General features: G+C 34.7%; 1 protein-coding gene across 1 annotated transcript; it reads left to right on the top strand.

Annotated features, from left to right (window-relative positions):
• Positions 1–3,450: 3,450 nt before the first annotated feature.
• On the top strand, positions 3,451–16,067 carry LOC122537613 (lateral signaling target protein 2 homolog). The gene is made up of 6 exons (XM_043670917.1): positions 3,451–3,483; positions 3,708–4,130; positions 7,826–8,182; positions 9,459–11,818; positions 12,744–13,030; positions 14,728–16,067. Exons 1-6 carry the CDS (start codon positions 3,451–3,453, stop codon positions 15,006–15,008), a joined length of 3,741 nt encoding a protein of 1,246 aa, XP_043526852.1. The 3' UTR covers positions 15,009–16,067.
• The last annotated feature ends 1,700 nt before the right edge of the window (positions 16,068–17,767 follow it).

Raw genomic sequence — 17,767 nt, 5'->3', positions numbered from 1 at the left:
TTTAGGTTTGAAGGTTTAATATTTAATTTTTAGGTTTAAAGGTTTAATATTTAATTTTTAGGTTTGAAGATATAATATTTAATTTTTAGGTTTGGAGGTTTAATATTTAATTTTTAGGTTTGAAGGTTTAATATTTAATTTTTAGGTTTGAAGGTTTAATATTTAATTTTTAGGTTTAAAGGTTTAATATTCAATTTGAAAGATTTAACATTTAATTTAATTTTTATTCGATATTCGCAATAGAATAAATACTTTCGATAATGTTAATAAATTTAATGATTAAATCACCCCATGATAATATATTTAATGATGTTAAACATTTAATAGGATTTTATGCGCAGAAGCTTCGTTGTTCAGTTCTTTTTTTCATGGAATATATTACGAACTTTGTTTCACTTATTTATCGACGCGGAAAGTTTAAAACTTTTAAAATTTAAAAATATTGCAACGTACACATATAACATTGCAATTCTACGTATTACGATGTTTAACATACTGTTGACCAGCCAACGCGTTGAATATTCAGAAATCGTTGATCATGAACAACATGTTAACAAGTAAAACTGCTGAGGCTTCACTTTTTTTTTAGTTAGTTACTTATGCGAAAACATCCGCGTATAGTGTACTAATAATCGCTAATAATAATGTCTTCAAATAATACACGGCTAGATCATTCTCACGAGCGGTCGTCATTTCGTAAAATTTCTAATCTTGTGTCCAACTCGACTGATCAATGAGATAATGTTTTCTCTAGAGTTTTAAATAAATCGCAGATTAATTCATCTTTGAGACGGCTTTTCATGCTTTCTTACATTTCTAGAGCTCGTGTTTGAGCAGTTGGCAATTACTTCGTCGAGGAATTCCTTATTATTACAAGACTTGGCCAAGATGCTTAACAGTGCCATATTTATCTTGAGCGCGTACACATTACAAGGTGAAGAATTTATTCGTTGAACATGGTTCTCGTTTTAATGACGCGGTAGGAGCGAGAACGAGAGCGGTCTAATCGGGATGATAACCTACGTGATCGAGAGCGAAATTGCTTGTGTACTTCCGTTTTTTTTTTTTCTTCTTAAACAGAGATTAATAGTATTAATAACGATACAGAATAAAATCTCACGGTGAATTGATAAACACTGTTCGTTCCCCCTGTTTTTCATCAAAGTTGGACTCTCTGAATTTTATTTATATTCAATGCACGTAACACGCACGATGAATGTTAGGTGCGTTACCATGCACGCGTATTATGTAATAAAGTATTTCATAGTTACGTAATAAAAAAAAAAAGTGTCGTTTCGATCGCTTCACCGGTAAGGAATTACTCGAAGAAATAAATCTGTTCGTTTGATTATAATTTTTTTCGCTCGTGTAACAATCTGTCGTAAATTGTAACGAAATTACAATAAATCTTTAATTGCAAATTATTATGAAGAATAGCAATTGTAGCTGTAATAGATTCATTTTATCAAATAATAATAGTCGAGTCACATAGTTAATATAATACAAGTTGTATTAATATTCTAATATTAATAATATTATTAATATTCTATAATATAATAATATTCTAATATTAATAATACTATAATATTATAATATTCTAATATTAATAATATATAGCTACAAGTAGTATAATTATTGTCAAATTGTTGAATTATTTGAATTATTGATTCAACTTTTAATCGTTGAGCTCTAGAATTCTTAATCTAATTCTTGAATCTTATTATTCCTAGAGATCGAATAAATCAGATCACTTCAATTTTAATCTAACACAAATTTACTGTAATCACCTGTGACCCAACGACACCATTTGAGCGAAATCAATTTCGATTTTTAATATTTCGAATGCTCGTCTTTCTAAGAAAACAAGTACAGTATTAAAATGCTGGATTTTTCACAAGTACAGTATTAAAATGCTCTGGATTTTTCACGCCTGTTAAATATGTTATAAACGAGCACTAGTCATTTCGTATGTTATTATCGCGTTATTATCTCGTACGTAACAAAGAAACATTTGGTCGCGTCAAGTATAATTAACCTCGAAGGCTGCGTGCTGCCCGGTCAATTTTTCAATATCGCGATTGTGCGTGATAGCGATAGATTTTTACAAATAATCCGCCAGCTACGCGCGATTGAGGAAACGCACGATATCGTGACAAAGGTCAAGTACAAGCACGCATGTATGCACGTACGTTAAGGACGGAAGCGTGTGTTCCATCCGTGTATTGCGTTAGGGCGTTTATCGAATTTTCACGCGCGATAAAAATTGACGAGGCTTCGTGACCTCGTGCGAATACACGCGTAGGTTAAATCAAACAAAACTCGAGATACAACTCGAGCGCGTATCTGGTATAACACGACGAGAACCGACTCGCTCTTGCCAACCGTGTTTTATTTATCTCCCGTTGTTCAGTTCATCTCTCCACGGTTCGCGTTCGACCGCAATGAAAACGAGAGATGGAAATTCTTGGAAATTCTTCCGTCATCTCCTCCTTCGAAAGGACAATTTACCACGAGAATTGACGAGCGTAGTAGTTTAATTAGAGTGACACGCACAATGTTGCCTCGAAGTTAAATTTCCCGATTCAGACACAATCTAGACGCAATCCAGACGTAACTGGTCGACATGTCTCGTTCCAGAATGTTAAAAGTGCGCCTCGTATGTTACGAGGCCAGTCGCGAAAATTACGTGCATCTGCCAAACGTTTGAAACGTTTGAAAGAGTAACGAGGATTTCGAGAATTTTGTGGTATTGGAAAAAAAAACGATGTTCTTTTATATTCTCTCTCGCTATTTTTATATTTTTATTTTAGCTCTCGATATTTTTATATTTTTATTTTATTATATTTCATTTTTATATTTTTATTTTATTATATTTCATTTCATATTTATATTTTTATCTTATTTTATTATATTTTTATTTTATTTTATTATTATATTTTTATCTTATTTTATTATATTTCATTTTTATATTTTTGTCTTATTTTATTATATTTTATTTTTATTTTTTTTTTTATTTTATTATATTTTATGTTATTTGTATTTTTATATTTTTATTTTATTTTATTATATTTTATGTTATTTGTATTTTTATACTTTTATTATTATATGTATCATTTGTTTGATATCAGTATACGTATATTGTATTATTATAATAATATTATATATTATATTTATATTCTATTTTATATACAATTTTATATTTCATCGTTATATTTTTATTATATTTGTTTACTGGAAAATCATCCGCATCACGGGTGTGACGACGTATAAATATCTTAGAATGATTCAATCGAAATAAATCTCGCCGGCGAAAAAATATTTTAAACAACGCAAGAAGAACCGGATGGATACACGCTTTTGTCGCGTTTTTATCGTACATTGTTTCATAAAAATTGAACGTTCCGACGAAACGCGACGGTCAACGCATTGATATTTGAACCATCTCAGAATATGAGCTTACGTTTATTGCCGGGCGATATGCTGGTACGTGCATTCCGGTTAATAAAAATGCAAAATTCGAAGTATTCAGACGTATTTCTATATTTCTGCGTATCTATCTTGTACAAAATTTCTCTTACAAAGATCGCCCGATTAATTAGCCTCGTCGATGAAACACTTCACACCCCATGTAAATTCATTGCCCGAGACATCATTGTCATCGTTCGTACGAGCAATAGAATTGACATTCGCACTTGTTTGCTTGGCAGAGGGACGACACGAGCCTGCTCGCTCAATTTTTCTACGCGGACGAGGCACTGAACGCGGTCGCGTGCGAGTTGGACTCGTTCGACGGCCGCCAGGAGCCGGAGAGATGCACCACCCTGGTGAATCAGCTGCGCCACTGTCAGGACAAGGTGTTGACGATATGCAGCCAGATAATGGACGAGCTAATACCAGAGAGCAGGGCGAACCGGGACTTCAGGGTGAAGTTCCCTGACGACGTGATGCAGGAGAATCTCGCGGGGCAGCTGTGGTTCGGCGCCGAGTGCCTCGCTGCTGGATCCTCGATCATGAACAGGGAGGCTGAGAGTTCGGCGATGAGGCCGCTGGCCAGGGCTTTGACCAAGTCGTTGGACATTGTTAGGAATTTGCTGAGAGAACACGCGCTGAAGGGTCACCTGAACCTGAAGGTATCTATCGCGCGTGCTGCTATGGTCGAGTTAATCGTTATTAATTAATAATTTATTAATTATATTAAGCTAATAGTTTATCAATCAATATAAAGGTAATAAGTTAGTAATTAATAATTTATTAATTATATTAAGCTAATAATTTGTCAATCAATACAAAGTTAATAATTAATAATTTATTGATTATATTAAGCTAATAATTTATCAATCAATATAAAGTTAATAATTAATAATTTATTAATTATATTAAGCTAATAATTTATCAATCAATATAAAGTTAACAAGTTAGTAATTAATAATTTATTAATTATATTAAGCTAATAATTTGTCAATCAATACAAAGTTAATAATTAATAATTTATTAATTATATTAAGCTAATAATTTATCAATCAATATAAAGTTAATAATTAATAATTTATTAATTATATTAAGCTAATAATTTATCAATCAATATAAAGTTAACAAGTTAGTAATTAATAATTTATTAATTATATTAAGCTGATAATTTATTAATTGATATTTGGTTAATAAGTTATCAATTAATATTGGGTTAATAATATTAATTATAATAATAATATTAATTAATAACTTATTATTATTAAGTTAATAAGTTATTAATTAATATTAGTTATTAATTAAGTTATTAAGTCAATCATTATAGTCGAGTTATAACGACCAGTCACCTGATTCTTTTACGTCGTATCTACTATACTTTGGTTGATAGGTATAAAGTTTTTGGATTTTACAACGCGACGCGAGGATAGAGCATTCGTTTAACAAACGAAACGATTTTTTTAAATAAGAACGAATGAATCGTCCAATTCTTTTATGTTACGTGTCCATTTTGGTTGATTGGTTTGAATTTTATCAAATTGAGTTTTGTGGGACGTTACAGAGGGAGAGTCCAAGATTTTGCGAGGATAGAGTGTTTTTTTAATTCCATAAAAGAAATAAAAAAATGTCTGAAAGGGCCGAGAACAATGAATCATCTAATTTATTTACGTTGCACACTGGCTCCTACAAGATGTTAACAGAAAAGAGTCTAAGATTGTCTATGATGTACAGTCACATTCATTAATTGCATAAGAAAATAAAAAAATATCTTTATTTGTCCAAGGCACGTATTGCATTTCCGAAGCTTGAATTTAATCGATAACGATAAGTTAAAACGATAACGAATGGAAAACATATACTATATATCGTGTAATATCAGAGGAAAAATACTTGAAAAACTTGATCGATTCATAATCCGCCGGCGTCAATCTTCTATTGAAATGAAATGAAAGGATATCATCGTACATTCTGTGCAAATATGAAAAAAAATATCTCTGTGTTTCGACAGGATTGATTTCTAGATGTGCAAAACAAATTTCTGTATTTCTTTTTCATTTGATTGTTCTTTACTTAATCGTTTCAATTTTTACTCGATTGATCAATCGAATGAATTTTACGATTTCGTACACGTCAGTCGAATCATTTCTCACTCCTCTGATGGATGCTGAAAGTGCAGAAATTCTTACGTCTGTTTAGACAACTCGAATCGAGTGTTAGACCGCGCGCTTTGAGCTTGGAAAAGAATTACCGAATTCGCGGATTACCGAAAGAGAGTAGCAGGTTGGACGAAGTTATTTCTTTTTGAAATATGTGTTTCATCGTGCTGGAACGACGTGTCCTATTTCTGCGTTCCTTCCTTTTCTGTCTGTCGGTCTTGAGGATTACGTAAGTTGCATTCGGAGCAAACGTTGAACCCTGAAATATACACAGGTTGGCCGGGGGAAACGTGGACTTCATTAGGCACGTGGACTTTCGGGTTCGATTCTTTGTTTATTATTCGTATTAATTCTTCAAATTTTGCGCAATTTTTATGCACTTACGAAAGCAGAGTCCGCCTTCTTTAGAAATTCGTCGTGCAGAGAAGCATGCTTTTCAACGCGTGGTCTCTGCACTGTCGAGTACTTGCATGCAACTTTCTCTTTCGTACGATACTCTTTCGAGGACATGGCAATTATTCGTTTTTTTTTTTTTTTTTTTTTAATGAAAAAAGAAACACTCTGTATATAACTGCAACGATGTATTTTACTAATTTGCGTTATTTATTTTGTGTTTTCTTTTTTCGCCTCATTTCATCGATTATTTAATAGTCCTTCGATTATCGTCGAATGTGATTGATATCGGGTTCGTAATTAAACTACGAACATTTATGCAAATCCATGTTTTTATAAAGGTAAATTAAGGAAATGGCACTTAATGGCACTTAAATAATTGCTTTTCCCCTCGAGTTTATGTAACTGGAAATGATCGATGGTGTTCAAATATTTGGTGTTGTTGTCGTTTAATGTGCAGTGTGAGTCACTTAATTTTGCCATCGTAGATCATTTGACATATGGACGAATGGTTTAAGCGTCAGTTGCATAATGTTAATGAAGTCGTGCGATATTTTTATATCTCGTGTTTTTGATTATTTTCTTTATTTTTATATTTTCTCTCTTACTTGATATTTTCAATTCTTACAAGTATAACGTGTAACATTTGATTTCAATTCAAAGGAAAATCACCGAAAATCTTGAAAATCACCGAATACCTTTTCAAAATTGCAAAATCAAATGTAACGTGCTGTGGCGTATAATAAATTCAAGGTGATGCTCGTATCTCTAGAAAAGAACAAAACAATGGAAATTAATAAAAATTAATTGTCACATTACAGTATTAATAAAATAGAGATTAATGAACAGAATGGCGAATAAATGAAAGTTTGTTCCACCTTCTAAATAATGTATCAAGTATTCACACTTGTTTTATTTATAGTTTGCATATTTTTGCATACAATGTAGGCACGTACATTGTGCACATAGTTGCACATTCAATTTCTCTGATAGTCTAATCATAATATTGCTTCTGATAGCAAGTAAACCTTTCTAACGTTATAGGAAAATGTTATATGACTCTATAAAAACAATACACCGGGTCGTTGAAAATTTATGCATACTTTCGAGAGAATGAAGAACATGGAATCATTCCAGCAAGACAAAAGAGCGCAATCGTTGCTGCCATTATCAGATTCTTGTACATTTGCATTTAAATGACCGAGCATATGCAGCTCTTCAGATATTTTTATGAATCGTATAAAGTTCACAGTGAAATTGTTGGCGAATATGTTTTATCAACGTTAAAATTGACTTTTCTTTTTTTAACCATGTTGTATGAAGAAATTTTTACACTTGCAACGATTTTAAATTGATTTTGGAATGAGACGATGGTTATATTTTCCTTTCAAAATGGATTAAAATTTCGTAGAAACATGTAAGATTAAATGATTGTACATATAAATCTTTCGTTTGATACTCGAAAAACTCTATCTCGTAACGTAATTTGAATAAAAGAAAATCACTTGTAATGCTCGTTTCTTGTAATCGACGTTTCTTTTGTGAGTGTATTTATACACTGCAGTACGTGATTAATCTACCTTTATTAATTACTGCGCGTCAGTTTCGCAGTAGTTGCTGTCAAAGATAATCTCGTTTTCATACACTTCGCGCTTTCCATTTCGTTGAATTCTCGTTGAAATTTTGTTTATGACAAATATAATCCTCTAAAATATTAACATTGTGTATTTAAAAAAATATTTCCCACTAATTTTAATAAAAATATTGCAACACGTTTTATCTGTAACACTAATCGCCTGACTTTCGATTAGTACCTTTTCCAGACGCAAAATCCATTGGACCCGTCGCTGGAGAAGCTGATCGAGTCGCTGAAGATCTTCGACCGGTTGTTCGCCGATTTCGAGTTATGCTACGTGGGCGCCATGGTGCCGGTGAAATCGACGAAGGAGTACGAGCAGCAAGAGCTCGTGTGCGTTTTATTTTCGGAGACGTTGCAGAGAGCTCTCGAACGTGGATTGCTCAGCCAGGCCGACGTGGATAATTACGAGCCAGCTCTGATGTTTACTATTCCTCGTTTGGCGATTGTTTCTGGCCTCTTGGCTCCGCCTGGAGGTCCCCTGTGCCTCAATTCCCCCGACAGCATCAGCGAAGTGTTTAGACCTTTTAGGGTAAGCCGGCGGGACACTGATTATAGTCGAGTGTAATTAACCCTCGCTTATCACGTATTAATTAAACTACCGATGCACTTTACAATCTTTCTTCAATCGTGCCATCTGTCTTAGGATAGAATGAAAGTTACATGTTGTGTACATGCACGGACTCAACAACGGCAAAAGAAATTGCGAATATTTTAAATTGTAAATTGTTGTAACTTTGTTTTTTTTTTAACTTTTTATTTCTTTTATTTCTTCCGTGTGTATGAGTCTAAGTGTTCAGTTATTTTCATTTTTTATATTATTATTGTTTGAGATCGCGTGGATTTCGATACAGTTATCGGTAGTTTTTTTTTTTTTTTTATGGAATTAATTCCGTTTTATACATGTTTGGCTGTATTCCATAGTTAGTAAGGTCTAGAGGGTGTTGTTGTAACTTTGTGAAGGAAAATTACATATTAATCCACTTGGTCTTTACTTTTATTATTTATTAAGATGATAAATAATTATTAAGATAATTAAGACGTAACTTTGTGAAGGAAAATTACATATTAATCCACTTGGTATTTACTTTTATTATTTACTATGATAAATAATTATTAAGATAATTAAGATAAGATAATTTATTATATATATAATAATACATATAATATAATATAATATAATACATATTATAATATATATATATATATAATATATATATATATATAATATAATATATATATTATAAATATAATTTATCTTATTAAGATAACAAATAATAAAAGTCTTTCTCCATATTTTTATACTAATTCTCTCTTGCTAAATTAAAATGTCCAGTTTTGTCGTTATTGATTCAGTTATGTATATTATCTTCTGTGTGTTCAGACATTGCGGTTCTTAAAACATTTCAATCTTGATTTTCTTTAAACAAGCAGCAACTCTTTAAACAACAATATCTCCGAAGAGAACATTTAACATAGAATTAGTGCATGTGTTTTGATTGCAGACATATTTCAATTTATTCGGAATACTAAAATCAATGTTATGTTGAAAGTGTCTATCGACGTTAGAAGATTTATGTATTTCACATATAGAACGTGTACCGAAATTCTTTTGATAATGATGTGGGGAGAATGTCGACAATGTCAAATACGATTAGAAGCATAAACTAAAAATTACAAAAGAAGCGTGAACTTTCACAATGATATGTCGAACGTATTTGAAGAACGTCAACGATAAAAGCAAATGTGAAAGGATACAAAATCATCACACTCTCTTAAATATCTGTCTCTCTCTCTTTCGGTTGCAGTCGCTGCTCATCAAAATACGAGAGCTCCTCTGGACGTTGAACAACCGCGAGCTCCACATGCTGGAGAAGCTGCTGTGCTCGAGCGAAGAGCCACCAGGCTCGATCAAACAATCGTCGAAGTCGTCCACGTGCGAGGACATCCCCGACCTGGAGGAGTTCGTTCACAATTTTTATACCGGCTACCCGAACTGTAAAGACTTCATCGTAGATTTTTACACAGTGACGAAGAACACGGGGAACAATATGGACGAGGTGGCGGACGATGTGGTACAGATACTCGAGGAGGAGAGCCGTTTGACCGATGGGAACAGCGATCAGGATGAGGAGAGCCGCGAGACGACGAGAGCGGATCTCGGGCCTAATCGTTTAAACATATCCGCGAACGTGTACAAGGAGGCTGTGAGGTGTAACAGTGACGCGAGGACATCTAGTGAACGAGAGAGTGTCGGTGACGAGGTGAATTATCACGTGAAGAAAGCGGCCAGTTCGTCGAACAGCAGTAGATACTTATCTTGCGAGGATAGCCCGTGCTCGAGGAGGATAGAACGCGCCGCGAGTTCTCTATCAGTGTCGGATTCGATCGTGGCGCAGGCAGCCCCGGAGGGTGACGATATCTCGGACGTAACCGAGGGTAGCAGACGAAGCGGCGAACAGCTGCACGGCAAGCAGCAGCAGGATGAGTTCATCACGTCGGACATCAGCGAGATACTTGGTAGCTCGGACAACATTGAGATCCCTCAGACGCAGTACCTGTTGAACCAGGTGTCGCACGAGAACAACGTGACCGGCGAGACGGTGCACATTCAGAACTCGTTGCCGGACTTGGACTCGAAGAAGCTGATATCCGAGGCGAACAAAACGTTGTCGAACCTGCTGCTCGACGGCGAGTGCCAGAACGAGATCTCCGAGCAGACTGACTCGGGGATCTGCACGGTGATCTCGTCGGAAAACACGAGCCTGTACGACAAGAGCCCCGAGGAGAAGAAGACGTTCGCGAACGAGATCCAACAGGAGGGACACTGCCTGGACGACGAGGACACGCAAGAGAACACGAGTTACTCGTGCTCGAATTTGAACTCGCCGAAGAGGAAGAGCTCCACGATATCGGACAACTCGTCGTGCGTCTGCAGCCTGAGAAGCGTGAAGACGGTCGCGTCGTTGGATCATTCGATCGAGGTACACAGCCTGCACGCGGCGAACAACGAGGCGAACGTAACGAAACACATTCCGCGGATATCGTCGAACTTCGACGGGACGAACGAGGAGTTTGTCGGCGTCGCGTACGGGAACGGGCAGATCTCCGTTTGCGACTCGAATCAGTCCAGCTTCCAGATCAACTACACGGAGAACTGGGAGAATCTGAACTTGAGCATCGACGCGTCCACTTCGAGGAAGGAGTTCTGGAGCGATCTGAAGTGCGAGAACTGTCCGTCCACGTCGCAGAACATCGAGAAGATCGGGACGAAGATCGAGCAGTACGCTCAGGACAAGATCGCTACGTCGAGGAAGACGAAGGACGAGAAGCAGAAGCGGCGGCATCAGCGCAAGCACGAGAGAAACGGGCAGAAGCTGCACGCCGGGCAGAACTTTCAGAACGTTCGCTCGTCGGCGAGCACGGAGAGCTCCAGGTCGAACTCGATGGACCGTTGCTTGAATCCCAGGCTGATCAGCTACGGGGCCAGTTTGCACCCGAGTCAGAACACCAGACAGATGCCGAATTTCGGCAGTCACAGTCCTCGCGCCAGCCCGAGATTGCAGCACTTCGAAACTCGCAGCACGCCGGGATCCGGCCAAAGAACATGCAGCGTCGCGTCCAAAGCTCAGAGAAATTTGTCCCCGCAAAACAGGAAGCTTCTCGATCACAGGAGGTCCAGGTCGGAGCAGATCATACGGATGAAGAGGAGAGACTTTGAGAGGAAGGACAGGCACGAGCGAGCTAATCCTAGATCCGAGCAGACCAAGAGGAAGTTCGGAAGCAGAAGCCCCAGCGAACTGCTGAACGATGGTTTGGGACCAAGAACGGACAAGAGTGGCCTGGCGAGCGAGTTGATTTCGCCGGTTCACCACAACACTACGCAGGACGTGTCTTATGGGACACAAAGAGACAATAACTCGCAGAGGACGACGCGAGCTGTGAGACTGGTGAACGCGTCCGCGGTTCAAGGGACGCAGTCGATCGGTTCGGATCGCACGATGGTCCACAAGCCGGACGTTGGCTCCAGTTCCAGCTGTTCGAGTTGCTGCGACTCGAGTTCGGAGACCAGCGAGTTTCAGAGCGATTGCCAGGACGACGAGGAGATAGCTTTGGCCATGCAGGCTGCCGAGATTGCGAACAATTATAAGATCCGAGCGAAATTTCGGTAAAATTTCCCTTTGTTCCCTTTCGTTTCGCGATTTGTTAGTATTTACACATTGTCCAACCACCCATTTGCATCACGATGTACGTGTCGAATCATTTACAATGTTTTCTAACTTAAATAAAATTCTGTTACTTTTTTTATTAATACAACACTAATTGATTATAGTGCGGTATTGTTATAATATTCATTCGTTACGAGGATATGTATACATATTAATAAGATAATACATGCTTAATGCGATAGTATTTTCTTAATATGAAACATAGGTGTACGTTCTCTTAATATTGTATATTATTAATATGCTGACAATTTTTTTGCATTATACATATATCGTATATACATATCATAAATTCAATTTATTATACATGCACGTATAAATTTACAAAAAAAAAAAAAAAAAAATTGTAAACAGCAGGATTGTATTTAACGAGAAAAACTTTTCGTGTGTGAGATTTTTATAAAACATTCTACCGTACAATGAAATATCAAATTGTCAGAAACTGAGTAAATTTCCCTAAAAAGTTTAAAAGGCTGCCATATTACTTTATTTTAATGATTCAACATTTAATTATAAAAATATTATTTTATATAAATATAATAGGGTATCTAATCCTAGTTTAATATTCAATTTTCATATATTTTAATAAATATAAAATTATATTCACTTTAATAATTTAAATTTCACCTATAATTATTAATTTTTATATAAATTTATTTATTTTAATAAAATTTATTTTAATAAAATACAATTTTATTTATTTTAATAAAATACAAGCCAAACATAAAATTCTTAATCATTGGATTATAACTTATTTATAAATTATAACTTGCAAAATATTCCGCTTCGTGATGCAAGTGAATTAAACTTCAACCCAGTCGATCGTTCATTTCCTGATAATGATCCTTTTTTTCTTTTTTTTTTCAGATCATCCGAGGATCTCGTTCATCGTCTGTTCGTTTGTATAGCCGGTGTTGCAGATCAATTGCAGACGAATTTCGCATCGGATCTGCGTAATATCCTGAAGTGCGTGTTCCTGATGAACAGCAGTCAAATCGTGGACGATGGCGAGATGAAGGACGAAAGTATAGTGTCCGAGAATCCTGTGACAAGCCCGTTAAACGACACAGTTACTAACCACGATCGACAGGATTTGTTACAAGAGTACGAGGATGATTTGGAAGAGACTACCGTCACCACCGATCATAATACGTGTACGTATTTTTACCTTCATTTCTAACCAATCTTTTTAAAAAGTTATTTACGTACATGCAATTCGTATTTCGAGGAAACATTCGGATTACACATTTTATTGATGTTTGCTGATGTTTCATTAAATTTTAAATAATCAACAACGAATTTAACTGAGTGAGAAATCAGCAACGAATTTTAGTAATCGAAGATCTATTTTAAACATATGCAGTAAATTTAATTAATAATTTTTAAATACGTGCATTCTTTATTTTTCGATGGCATTGCTTTCACAATGCTTGATCGCAAACTGTAGTGAGAATATTTTACACCATTTTGGTGTTTTTTTTAGAAATAGGACCAAGTTTTTCTTTGCGTGTATGGGTCGGGAAATTTTTCCAAGTTACAAGTACTCTTGAAAATGAGTAATGTTAAAATTGAGTAATACAGCAGAGCGAACCTAGTAGATATTGAAAGACAGTTTATATCTAAACGTTTGATAGATAAGACAGTGTTATCTGGTTGACTGGGCGGACAATTCACGTATATGTGAATCATGTATGAACGAAGTTCGAGTCTTTTGGGAGCATTTGAAAAGTCTAGTTACAGTCATGATTCTACTGACACTCTGATTTATTTTACCGTCTGGCGAAATTAGAAATCAGATCAGAAATATCTCTGAATATTTTTATCAATGTCTGGGATCTCAAGACGAAGTGTTTGTTACAGAAGGAAATTGTTTTCGACAGTTACTTCAAGTAAGTTTAAAGTATTCTCAGAATACTTCGTTGTAAACGAGGAATACGTATAAGTAAAAAAAAAAAGAGTTTTCTGATGTATGTATTCACTTATTACTGTAAACTTGAATTTTTAAAATTACGAGTATCGAATTTCATTTTAAAAATTGTTATAAATTTCAATGATATAATCTTTTCTTCTAACATTTTTGCGATTGCATACGAGCGTATTTTGATGACAACAAATTTATTATTGGACCATAAGTTTTTTATTATTTGAAAATGCAAAAATATTCCGTTGAGATAGAAATATTCAGTGAGAAAATGATCTCTGGCGGATCTGACAGAATTAAACATGAAAATGTCAAAGTATCCATATCTCTCGCGAATTCTAAAAATCCCATTTAGTCACGTTCCACGAACATCCGAAAGCTTCAAAATCTCCAACACCTATCCTAGGGCGAGAAAGTGTGAAGATATTATTTATTCAACTACAAAAAGGTCACTCAGATAATATTATCGCATCTTTATCTCACAAGGACTTCTTTATTATATTTTTTAAAACAAGAATATCCTATCTTAATTATAATCAAATATATAACACATATATTATAATATATATATTAAATATACATAAAATTATATATATAATCAATATAATTTTATATATTATTTTATATATTATAATATATAATATATTATTTTATATATTATAATATATAATATATTATTTTATAATATTTATATATTATATTATAATATATTATTTTATATATTATATATTTTATATATTATAATCAATATAATTTTATTACAACAATCCTACAATATCCCTCCAATTATATGAATCTCATATAACATATATGGGGTGTGTTACTGCGTTTAATAATAACGTCAAGCATTTTAAGTTTTAATGATAACGTTAGCATTTTAAGTTTTACATTCTCTTTCTTCTTTTTAACAAAAGAAAATCGCATTTGCAGCGTCTCCCATAACCGAGCGCGGCGAGGAGTGTGTGGAAAGAGCGCCAGCCTGGGTCCCGGACAACGATGCGCCCCGTTGCATGGCGTGTCAAGCAGGATTCACGGTGGTGAGACGTAGACACCATTGCAGAAACTGCGGCAAGGTGTTCTGTGGCCGTTGTAGCAGCAATAACGTTCCCCTGCCTCGTTACGGGCATACGAAGCCTGTCAGGGTGTGCAACAGGTGTTTTCTCTATCAGGTGACGCCGTTCACGGTGTCGCCAGTGACGCAAGCGAGCTGAACTTTGGGATGACAAGGTGTGTGATGAGAGAGAGTTTTTAGGAAATCGAATCGTTTATCGTGGTTTTCTTCTTTTCTCTTTCTTTGTTGTTTTTTCTTTTTCTTTTTTTTTTTTTTGCTCCTTCATCAAAGAAGGGAGACGTATCCTTTTCTTTTTGCAACGACCGTGCATACATGTTCTTTTCTCCTTTTTAGTTTTACAAAGTATGAGCATAAACACGTATACATGCAGGTTGTCTCAATAACTGTGTCCAGCTTAATTAATCTCCTCTGTGCTGAATAACTTTCGTTAATCAAGTTTATTCAAATCTCCAGAAACAATCGAGGGGTAATTTAAGATGGACAAAGTTATTGGGACAGTCATAAAGGTATATGTTCACGTTAACAAGTATTTTCGTTGGTGGTGTATTCTTTCGATTTTCGTCTTGGGTTTGCGAGATGTTTCTTTTTTCTTTTTTTTCTTTTTTGGTGTGTGAAGTTCAGTGAAACTGTATTTCCAGAGGAATGTTTGACGACGATTGTTCAATCTTTTGTTCTTTTTATTTTTGATTGTAAAAAAGATATCTAACTTAAGGTAGTTTTATATACACATATGAAGGATGTTAAAGTTAGAGAGTTAAAAACTGAAATTAACGATGACTGTTGAAATTTCAGTTTTTATTTTATTTTCTTTGAACGATGTTAATATATTTTTCCAGCAAAAATGAGAAAGTACGTCACATAGATTCGTAAAAAGTGACGAGAAAGTGGAAAGAATATAACGTAACGCTAAACCGGCTTTTGATGAAATATAAAAGTTCATTTTAAAGTGTTATCCTGTTTATATAAATTGGTATATAAAACCCAAAATCTGAAGTAATACCTATGAAAAATTGAATTGGCAATTTGAATGAAAGTATTCCCAATATTACATTAATTGTCGTCGTATAAGTGCTTTCTTCACGAGTGAATTTCAATCTGTATTATATCTGCTGATTTTCGGAAACTAAACAATTATGTTTGTTGTCTCTTGAATTATATTTTTTGTTACAATTTTTTAATAAAACATTTATGATCCCGCTTTTGATTTTTCTTCACTCACAACATATGCTTACATACTATTTTACACAAGAAAAAGAAGAAAAATCTGGACCGTTTATATTCGTTATAATAACAGGAAAAACTGTTTGCATTCTGCGTTGGAGACTTACTTGAAACCCTCCTACTAATCACAAACGGATCAATCTTCAAACGAAAGAACAAACAGTGCAGTTTCATTTAATTATCGAATCGATCATACGTAAATAAAGAATGTTCTCTGTTAAAAATTAATTAGAGAGAATCGGTGAAGTTCGGAGGAACATTGACACTACTCGATCGTTCTTTGTGTTACTTACGTGCACTCAAAACTGTAAATTTCAAGTATATGTATATAAGCGTTTATCGCCGCTATTTTTACACGTCGTGATCGAAGATCGAAGATTTTTTTTTTAAGACGAGCTAATTTCCAAAACCAGTGTCACACCGTAATTAAATCCTCGTTTTTAGGTGATAAGAAAACGAGGTGTTGAAAAACGATCGAAAGACAAAAACAAAATATATATATATATATATATATATATATATATATATATATATATATATATATATCTTTTTAGTCGTTGCTTTTATTTAAAACACGTGTATACGACTATACAGTATTCCTTTTCTATTTTTCATCCATCTTCGTCCGCGTTTCGATTTAATTTTTATCCTCCTCCGCTAGAAGTGTTCATTTGTTAATAACAAACAATATATATATGTATACACATACACACAAAATTTCGTTCTATCGCGTCACGCTTTATTCGCACCAGAATCGTTCATTTTTTTTCTCTCTCTCTCTCTCTCTCTCTTTTTTCCCTTTTCAATCGGATTATGTAATGTTGGATATAACTTCAAATGCGAGGCAAAGGTGGAAAAAGTGTCAAACATCGCAAACGAGTATTATTTTCGTTTGTTGGAATTAAAAATTCACGATGTGTTATTATTGAAGTATAATATTTATTTCATCTGCGATTGCGAGGGAAAACGCCGGCTGTCACACGCTTTTATTTTGGGAGATAACATCGTTTAAAGCTTTCAACGTCCTGCTTTCTTTGTTTCGTTTTTCACCGTACAAATGCGCATTTCCTTCGTTTCGCGTGATATTGTTTTTCTTTCTCTTTACGTTCACCTATGCGTGATATATGATGTTTCGACGGAATAGAAACGTAATTTTGGCTATACAAGCGGGTCGTAAATGTTGCGAGCAAATTAGCAAAAGATGGAAAATATGAAGGAACAGTACGAGCAATCGTTGTATTCTGCAATTTTGTAAAATTGCGCTGTTTGTCTTAATGTTTCTTTTCGGTTAAATCGCATTATTTTTCTGGATCTATAAAATTTGTTTCCATGTACTTTTTTTTTTCTCGTGATAAACGTGTAAGTTGCATGTTCCACGATTCAAGTTCTTTGAAATTGTGATACGTGGCGTTTCTCCCTTCTTTGCAGCTATTACAGATATTATCGTCGAGACATTGAGTCTTACATCGAGTTTATATAACAGGAACATTCATTTTTTTTTTTTTTTTTAGTATAGAGTCAGCGGGAGATTTCGAGTTCTAGAAAATTAGAAATTTTCTCTGGCTCTGGCACTCGGTATAAAATTAAATTTTATACTCTCGACTTTAATAATACTGCTAAACGAATAATAGTTTGTAAGTATCATGCGATCACTACACGTTTTGTTGGTAATTTTCT

This window comes from Frieseomelitta varia, unplaced genomic scaffold, assembly GCF_011392965.1.
Source record: "Frieseomelitta varia isolate USP_RPSP 00005682 unplaced genomic scaffold, Fvar_1.2 scaffold_162, whole genome shotgun sequence".
Lineage (NCBI taxonomy): Eukaryota > Metazoa > Arthropoda > Insecta > Hymenoptera > Apidae > Frieseomelitta > Frieseomelitta varia.
Note: the sequence above shows the minus strand (reverse complement) of the source record. Positions and strands in the feature narration are given on the sequence as shown.

Bases quoted from the DNA above. Each gene is read 5' to 3' on its own strand.
- LOC122537613 (XM_043670917.1), top strand. From the start codon at position 3,451: ATGAGCTTACGTTTATTGCCGGGCGATATGCTG. The intron at 3,484-3,707 runs GTACGTGCATTC...TTTGCTTGGCAG, and splicing joins TATTGCCGGGCGATATGCTG to AGGGACGACACGAGCCTGCT. The intron at 8,183-9,458 runs GTAAGCCGGCGG...TTTCGGTTGCAG, and splicing joins AAGTGTTTAGACCTTTTAGG to TCGCTGCTCATCAAAATACG.